The following is a 9396-nucleotide window of genomic DNA, read 5'->3' on the forward strand; positions in this document are numbered from 1 at the left end:
TTTTTATGTTTAATAATGGTGCTGTGGTTGTTTTTAAAACATCATTATCCTTTAGAGACTGTATTAGTTATCTATTGTTGTGTAACAAATCACCCCAAAATTTAGCAGCTTACAAGAACGTTCACTTATTATCCCAGAGATTCTGTGAGTCAAAAGTCTGGGTGTGGCTTATCTGGATCCTCCACCTCAGGGTCTTTTAGAAGGCTGCAATCAAGATGTTAGCCTGGGCCACAGTTTTATCTGAAGACTAAGCTGGGCAAGAATCTGCTTCCAAACTCACCTTTGTTGTTTTGGCAGGATTCAATTCCACGAGGGCTATTAGACTGAGGGCCTGAGTTCCTCACTGGCTGTTGACTGGCAAACACTTTCAATTCCTTGCTATATGTGCCTCTCCAACATGGCAGCTTGTTTCATCAAAGCCAGCAAAAGTGGGAGGAAGGAGGAAGGAAGAGAGAGAATGAATCTGCTAGCAAGATGACAATCACAGTCTTCTGTAACATAATCACAGAAGTGACATCCCGTCACTTTTGCTGTATTCTACTGATTAAAAGTAAGACAGTGATTTTACCTACACTCCACAGGAGGGATAATTACACCAAGGCATGAACACTCTATCCAAGTCTAACATGAAATTTACATATCTCAGTTCTGTCAATGGGAATTTTTATGTGCTTCAATTGCATTTGTAAGCTCACTGAATAGTTATTTGGATCTGGATCTGTTGTTAGCTTGTATTTCTTTTTAACATAATCCATGTTAAGAAAAATGCAGTTGAGTACAAAAGAAATCACTTAATATTCCACAAAAGATAATAAAATTCAAATTGTTATGTAATAAATCTAATGCTTTTTTCATGTTCTCATCCTTTACATTTTAATGGTTCCCTGAACTGAATTCAGATATTCAACTTTATATTCTGCAAGTTATTATTGCTTTTAAGAATTGATATCAGCCGGGATCGGTGGCTCACGCCTGTAATCCCAGCACTTTGGGAGGCTGAGGCAGGCGGATCACAAGGTCAGGAGATCCAGACCATCCTGGCTAACACGGTGAAACACCATCTCTACTAAAAAATACAAAAAATTAGCCGGGCGTGGTGGCGGGTGCCTGTAGTCCCAGCTACTCAGGAGGCTGAGGCAGGAGAATGGCATGAACCCCGGAGGCAGAGGTGCAACAGAGGGAGACTCCGTCTCAAAAAAAAAAAATTGACATCATAGTAAATATTTACATACCAGTAGCCATTTAGACATTAATGTGCATCAGAATCACCAGGAAAGCTTGCTAAAAACAAAAGTTCTGAAGCCCCATTCAGGGGATCTAGGTTGGGACCCAAGAACTTTGTATGAATCCACATTTTCAAGAAAGTCCCCTGGTGATTCTCACACAGGTGGCAGATTAGCATAGTTTTAGAAACACTGTGACATTACTGAATGAACCCAGTGTTCCTTTAGGAATGGCAAGTAATCTAAGTTACACATCCAAAGTTATTTACTTGTTTAGAAACTGAACCGAGACAAAAACTCAGAGCTCCTGACTCAGTCATTATTAATTTTACTTTGGTTAAGTGCCTGCCTCGTCAGGAAGAAATCACAGCATGACCAACAGACATTTTAATTCTGAGAATAAGAGCTATGCTGGACTAGTGAGACCTACCTTTGAGCACTCTGCTAAACATCTGAAGGGAAAATCTGAGGATGGGAGTCTTGCATAATAGGTGTGGATGGGAGAAAAAACAGGTAAACACAGGTCTCACACAAATGACCTCATTCCAGTCATGTGAAGGAAATGCCACCCCCAACTTATACAAATTCCTGGGTTTATTTACCTGGCTAAGAGATCCAAATTTGATTAGCAAGTATTTTTTTTTCTTTTTTTAAGAAAACTTTTAGGTTCCAGGGTACATGTGAAGGTTTGTTACATAGGTGAACTTGTGTCATGGGCTGGGGGCAGGAGCGGGGGTGGTTGTTGTACAGATTATTTCATTACCCAGGTATTAAGCCCAGCACCCAATAGTTATCTTTTAGGTTCCTCTTCCTCCTCCCACTCTCCACCCCTACAGATCCCAGTGTGTGTTGTTCCCTTTTTTGTGTTCATGAGTTTTCATTTAGCTCCCACTTATAAATGAGAACATGCAGTATTTGGTTTTCTGTTCCTGCATTAGTTTGCTAAGGATAATAGCCTCCAGCTCTATCCATATTCCCACAAAAGACATGATTTCTTTATTTTCATGGCTGCATAATATTCTATGATATATATGTACATTTTCTTTATCCAATCTCTCACTGATGGACATTTATGTTGATTCCATGTCTTTGTTTTTGTGAGTAGTGCTGATCAGCAAGTATTTATTAAGTGACTCTACTGCCTTCAAAGGTTATTTAAAAATGTTTCCAATTTTTCTTAAATTACAGAAAATATAAAAAATACATTAACCCATCTCATAGAATGAGTCCCTATATTAATCCTTCGGTATATTTAATTTCAGTACTTTTCTTTTCATGTATTAAGTAGATCAATATAAATTTTTAAACAAAAAAAGAATATAGAGATTGCTTTTTAAAGGTGCTTTATTAACTTCACAATATATAATGAGCATCTTTCCATGCAATAGGTAAAATTCTTCTGCTAACAAAAATCTTACAGACTGGTTCAAAAACACAATATTCAATTAGAAGCTGGTAATAGGAGACCCACGTAAACAAGTGACAGGTAAAGGTTTACAACAAGGGCACATCATGAACATGTAAATTCGAAAGCAGGGGTTTGTCTCCCTAATAACTTTAGGGAAACCATCAGAATTCAGGGCATAAGGCAAAACTCATCGTGATGGTCATGGTGAGGGGGGTCAGTGCTGACTGCCCGCAGACTATGACTCAACTGCTTTTCCCTCAACTTTTCCATCAGCTGTCTCACCTCCTCCCCAATCCTTTCCATATTCTCTTCCCTCATCCTTGCCTGTGGTTCTCCAAGCCTATGCATCATATCCCATCTATACTGCAGGATGGGCTGCCTAACGCGGAACCGCCTACGATTTCCTCTAGGCACACAGTATTCACCAGCATCCAAAGGGAGGGCCAAGGGCTCCCCTTTATTAGCAACTTGCTCCTTTTCTTCATTTTCTTGGTTGGCATTTTCCATGCTGAGGCTGTTTACTGCTCGTTTCTCTTTGGACTCCATTACTCCTAGGAGACAAAAGGAGAGACAAGGGGCTGAACAGCTGGTGAACGCTTCAGTACCGAGGACAGAGGCACGGCTACTCATTTTTCAGGATTCCGCGTCATGGCTATCAACATGTTTTGTTTAATTTCACGTTTCCCACCAGAGAGGCTTCGTGCGCCCACTAGGGGGCCCCCATTCGAGCCCCCACACCTCTCGAGTCTTCCCCTCCCTGCCCCCAAACCCACCATTTTCCCTACAGATCCATCCCTAGATCTCGGCAGGCACCAAAATGGAGGACGGGAGATGGGGGAGTTGGGAGGGGACCTCAGACTGGACTCTGCACCCGCCCCCACCACCGTCCCTCGCACTGACCTGGGCCTATCCTTGCAGTCTCCTCCTTCTCCCGATTCTCGCCTCGAGGCGCGCCGCCGGGACACTTGGCCCCGCAGACCTGCAGACGGGCTGGGGTGTGGGGAGGGGGGGCTGCTGCAGCGGAACGCTGGCTCCTTCCGCTCCCAGGGTCCTCCTCACTGCCAGCGCCCCGTGTCTCCCGCCCCCCGCTCCCACCGTCGGCCGCCCCGCCCCCCGTGGTGTTCACCGTTTTCCTGCAAAGACTCGGGAATGGTTTTCCATCGCTCTTGGTTGCTCTGCTGCCCCTGGAGCCCCAGCCGCCACTGCTTCCCCACCTCAGGGGACCACTATGTTCCCAAGAATGTTGGGGTGTGGAGAAAGCTGGCGGGGACCCCCTGCGCTGTTCTGCGCTCGTCGGAGGGGTCGGTGAGCCGCTGCTGGCCTAGCCAGGGCGCGCGGGCCCCGGGGCCCTTACCTGCTCCGCTTTCCCCCGGGCCGGCTGCCAGCCCGCGGAGCGCAGGGCAGCAGGGAGCTGGTAGCCAGACGCGAGTGAGGACTGCACCGAAGGCTGCGTAGCTCTGCAGCTCCCGGTCACGTGAGGGCCGTGCGTCACCGCCAAGCTCACCCTCCTTCTCACCAACCCCCCACGGGCCGGCGGCCAGTTAACTGGTACTCGCCCCTTGGAACACACAGACAGCCCCCTCCTCCCGTCTGTGCGCGGTGCCCCAGTGCGCACAGCCCCGTCACTCATCTCCGTCCTTTCCAATCTGAGGGCCCACAAGTGGCATCATCGCTTTGCGGTTGGAGTTTACCCATCTTCGGTTACTTGGGAGGGTCTGTACCCTTCCTTTCCCCCACCCCAAACACCCTTCCCCTAGCCTTGGCCTTTTCTGCTTTCTCTCCTTTTCTCCCTGGTTGTGTATATGCTTCCTAATAATTTCTCTTTATTTCCTTTTTAAAAATCAACATGCCTCACAAAATTGAAAATAATCAAATTTTATTTTTGAAAGAAACACTTCAACCTGGGAAAGTAATATATATATATATATATATATATATATATATATAGTTTATGTTCATCTATAGCACACAGAAAACATTTTCTCTGGGCTCCACACCATCATTTTTAGAGCATTCTCACTTGTTTGAAAATTTTATGGAAAAAAAGGAGAGAAAATTTTCCTGAACACAGTTGGTGTTTTCAAAATAATCTGTGAAGTAAATCTTCAGGAAACCGTTCTGTTGTCAGATCTTGGCCATTTTATGTAAATAATCTACCTTTTTATCCTTCTGGGACAAATTTCAAGTTTTATTAATAAACATTTCTATTTTATTCTATTATAATAAACATTCATTAAATATGAAAAAACATTTGCTGACAACTAATGCCACCTGCTAAAATTAGTGGCTATCACTGTTGATGGTTTGAAGACTTAAGCAAAAGGAAGAGCTGTGAGGCCAAGGCAGGTTGAGTGATGCAGAGATAGAGCATCTCTGTCCTGACAAGAGATTGGGAAGGTGCTGGTCTTCCACTGTTATATTCCAGAGCTTCTTAATTCCTACGTTCAGACTCCTAATTCTGTTGCTTACTCCAAAAATATAGATGGACAGGTGACCAAGGTGGTGACCTTAATATATCACTTTGGCTCCTTCCTTCTATTTCTTCCCCAAATTCCCACCTAATGACTCACTTCTCAGCATAGTTGGGAGGTCTCTTCCCATTCTGGAAACCAGAATAGGGCTTTTCTACAGCTCTGTGGTAAGAGATTCCAAGAAAAGCCTAGAAGTAATTGAGGAGGTGGGAGGAGTGGGGAGCAGTTCTCAAACCTGCCTACTCTCTTCTCTTTTTCACCCATCCCAGGGAAAAGCCTCTTTGGGACATTTTTGCTGTCTCTCATCTGGCTTTTGTAGTGCAGAATACTGACCTGACTGTCTCACCTCCAGGTCACCCAGAAGAGCCTAGTCTTGCTGCAGGGTCACTATTTGCCAGTCCATACCCACTCTGATACCTCTTCATTTATGCTAGGGCCTGAGGAACACTCTCCACTGACCATTCTTACTACACTTGGCTTTCTCAACTCAGAAGCCTGTGGAGGCCCTTAATACTACTATTTCTTCTTTTTCTTCTTCTTCTTTCTTCCTTCTTCCTTCTTCTCTCTTCTCTCTTCTCTCTTCTTCTTTTCTTCCTCTGTCTCTCTCCCTCTCTCTCGGTCTCTCTCTCTCTCATCACTTCTTCTCACCTTAGACATGTTTATTTTCCTTTGTTTTCTACCTTAGTACTCACCCATTGACCAACCCAGAAATGTGGCTATTATCCTTGAATCACTCTACATTGTCCCTCATATTCAAATAATAACCAAGTCTGGTTAAGTCTCAATTTATATATATGTGTGTGTGTGTGTGTATATATATATATATATATATTTTTTTTTTTTTTTTTTTAAGATGGAGACTCACTCTGTCAGCCAGGCTGGAGTGCAGTGGCGTGATCTTGGTTCACTACAACCTCTGCCTCCCAGGTTCAAGGGATATTCCTGCCTCAGCCTCCAGAGTAGCTGGGACTACAGGTGCACACCACCATGCCCAGCTAATTTTTATTTTTATTTTTAGTAGAGACAGGGTTTCAGCCATGTTAGCCCCGCTGGTCTCAAACTCCTGACCTTAGGTGATCCGCCAACCTCGGCCTCTTGAGTGCTGGGATTACAGGCGTGAGCTACCGCACCCGGCCTCAATTTATATCTTTTAAAAACAACTTTATGGAGATACAATTTGCAATCCATAAGATTGCCCATTTAAAGTGTAAAATTCAATGGTTTTTAGTATATTCATAGATACATGCAACCATCACCACAGCCAACTTTAGGATATTTTCGTCACCTCAAAAAGTGACCTCCTATTCTTTTGCTATCACTCTCCTATTCCCCCATCCTCTTCATACTAAAGCAACTACTAATATGTTTTCTGTCTATAGATTTCCCTATTTTGACATTTCATATGAATGAAGTTGTATAATATGTATTCTTTGGAAATTGGATTTTTTATTTAGCATGATGTTTTCAAGCTTTATGATTCCAATATGATTACTCATTTGAGGAATTGCCAAACTATTTTCCAAAGTGGCTGAATATTTTACGTTCCTACCAGTAGTGTATGACGGTTTTGATTTCTCCACATTCTTGTCAACATTTGTTATTATCTGAAATTTTGATTCCAACCATTTTAGTGGGGGTGAAGTGGTATATCATGGGGGTTTTGATTTGCATATCCTTGATGACTAATAATGTGGTGCATCTTTTCATGTGCTTATTGGTCATTTGTATATCCTCCTTGGATCAATGTCTATTCAGATCTTTGTGCACTTTTTATTTGAGTTATTTTTCTTTTTATTATTGAGTTGCAAGAGTTTTTATATATTCTAGACAGAAATCCCTCACTACATATATGATTTGCAGATATTTTAGCCCATTCTGTGGATTTTTTAATCAGTTTCATAATGGTGCCTTTTGAAACACAATGGTGTTTGGCCAGGCACGGTGGCTCATGCCTGTAATTCCAGCAATTTGGAAGGCCAAGGCAGGCAAATCACTTGAAGTCAGGAGTTTGAGACCAGCCTGGCCAGCATGGTGAAACCCCATCTCTACTAAAAATACAAAAAATTAACCAGGCGTGGCAGCACTTGCCTGTAGTCCCAGCTACTCAGGAGGCTGAGGCAGGAGAATCGCTTGAACCTGGGAGGTGGAGGTTGCAGTGAGCCGAGATTGTGCCACTGCACTCCAGCCTGAGCCACAGAGCGAGACTCTGTCTCAAAAGAACAAAAAAAGGAAACACAATAGTTTTTAATTTTGATGAAGTCTAGATTATCTTTTTCTTTGCTGCTCCTGGTATTGGTGTCATATCTAAGAATTTTTTTAATTCAAGAGTCATTTGAATCTAAGAATCCTTTGTAATCCAAGGTCACAAATATTTATCCCTATATTTTCCTCCAAGAGTTTTATAGTTCTAGCTCTTCCATTTAGGTCTTTGACCCAGTTTGAATTAGTTTTTTATAAGGCGGGAAGTAAGAGTGTAACTTCATTCTTTTATATGTGGCTATCCAGTTGGCCCAGCACCATTTGTTGAAAAGACTATTATTTCTCCACTGATTTGTCTTAGAACCCTTGTCAAAATTCATTTGAGATTAGCCACATAGTTTTACTTTTGGACTCTCAAAACAATTCCATTGGCCGGGTGTGGTGGCTCACACCTGTAATCCCAACACTTTGGGAGGCCAAGCGGGGCAGATCACTTGAGGTCAGGAGTTTGAGACCAGCCTGGGCAACATGGCAAAACCCCGTTCCTACTAAAAAAATTAGCCGGGAGTAGTGGCGCATGCCTGTAGTCCTAGCTACTCAGGAGGCTGAGGCAATAGAATCACTTGAACCCAGGAGGTGGAGGTTGCAGTGAGCTGAGATTGTGCCACTGCACCCCAGCCCAGGTGACAGAATGAGACTCCACCTCAAAAAAATAAATAAATAAAATAAAAGCTAGAAATTATTAAGTGTAGTGAGGAAGGCATGTCAAAAGCCAAATTAGGGCCAGGTGTGGTGGCTCACGCCTGTAATTCCAGCACTTTGGGAGGCCGACGTAGGCAGATCACAAGGTCAGGAGTTTGAGACCAGCCTTGCCAACATGGTGAAACCCTGCGTCTACTAAAAATACAAACATTAGCCAGGCGTGGTGGCTTGTGCCTATAATCCTAGCTACTTGGGAGGCTGAGGCAGGAGAATTGCTTGAACCCGGGAGATGGAGGTTGCAGTGAGCCGGGACTGTGCCAGTGCACTCTAGCCTGGGCAAAAAAAAGCCAAAACATCCTTATTGCTAATATGGAGAAAGCTGTAGTGGTCTGAATAATAGATCAAACCAGCCACAACACTCCCTTAAGCCAAAGCCTAATGCAGAGCAAGGCGTTAACTCTCTTCAGTTGTGTGAAGGTTGAGAGAGGTGAAGAAGTTGCAGAAGAAAGGTTTGAATCTAGCAGAGGCTGGTTCATGAAGTTTGAGAATAGACATTATCTCCATAACGTAACAGCACAGGGTAAAACAGCAAGTGCTGATATAGAAGCTACAGCAAGTTACCCAGAAGATTTAGCAAAGATAATTGGTGAAGGTGGCTACACTAAATGACAAATGTTCAATGTAGATGAAACAACCTTCCATTGGAAGAAGATGCTATCTAATACTTTCATAGCTAGTGAGAAGTCAATGCATGACTTCAAAGCTTTAAAGAACAGACTCACTCTCCTTTGTTAGGGGCTTATGCAGCTGGTGGCCTTAAGTTGAAGCCAATGCTCATTGACCATTCTGAATATCCTAGGGTCCTAAAGAATTTTGCTAAATCTACTCTACTTGTGCTCTAGAAATGGAACAACCAACCAAGCCTGGATGACAGCATATATGTTTACAGCATGGTTTATTGAATATTTTAAATTAACTACTGAGACCTATTGCTCAGTAAAAAAAGATTTCTTTCAAAATATTACTGCTTATTGACAATGTACCTAGTTACTGAAGAGCTCTGATGAAGATGTGCAAAGTGATCAACGTTGTTTTCATACCTGCACGTACAGCATCCATTTTTCAGCCCACGGATCAAGAAGTAATTTTGACTTTCAAGGTTTATTATTTAAGAAATACATTTCATAAGACAGTAACTGCCATAGATAGTGATTCCTCTGATGGATTAAGGCAAAGTAAATTGACAATCTTCTGGAAGGGATTCATCATTCTAAATGCTATTAATAACATTTCTGAATCATGGGAGGAGATCAAAATATCAACATTAACAGGAGTTTGGAAGAAGTTGATTCCAATTATCATGGATTACTTTGAAGGTTTCAAGACTTCAGTA

General features: G+C 42.8%; 1 protein-coding gene across 3 annotated transcripts; it reads right to left on the reverse strand.

Annotated features, from left to right (window-relative positions):
* Nucleotides 1-2549: 2549 nt before the first annotated feature.
* BEX1 (brain expressed X-linked 1) lies at nucleotides 2550-4110 on the reverse strand. 3 transcript variants are annotated; one of them, XM_009235099.4, is made up of 3 exons: nucleotides 3986-4110; nucleotides 3532-3621; nucleotides 2550-3182 (listed from the first exon to the last, which is right to left on the reverse strand). In XM_009235099.4, the coding sequence occupies exon 3, from the start codon at nucleotides 3175-3177 to the stop codon at nucleotides 2800-2802; it is 378 nt and encodes a 125-aa protein (XP_009233374.1). In that variant the 5' UTR covers nucleotides 3178-3182; nucleotides 3532-3621; nucleotides 3986-4110; the 3' UTR covers nucleotides 2550-2799. The 3 variants fall into 3 exon arrangements, with proteins under 3 accessions (XP_009233374.1, XP_009233375.1, XP_054400869.1); XM_009235100.3 differs by lacking the exon at nucleotides 3986-4110 and adding an exon at nucleotides 3758-3963; XM_054544894.2 differs by lacking the exon at nucleotides 3532-3621 and having other exon boundaries at nucleotides 3986-4061.
* Between the last annotated feature and the right edge of the window lie 5286 nt (nucleotides 4111-9396).

This window comes from Pongo abelii, chromosome X (assembly GCF_028885655.2).
Source record: "Pongo abelii isolate AG06213 chromosome X, NHGRI_mPonAbe1-v2.0_pri, whole genome shotgun sequence".
Lineage (NCBI taxonomy): Eukaryota > Metazoa > Chordata > Mammalia > Primates > Hominidae > Pongo > Pongo abelii.

Excerpts from the sequence above, each read along its gene's own strand:
- BEX1 (XM_009235099.4), bottom strand. The coding sequence starts at position 3,177 with ATGGAGTCCAAAGAGAAACGAGCAGTAAACAGCCTCAGCATGGAAAAT.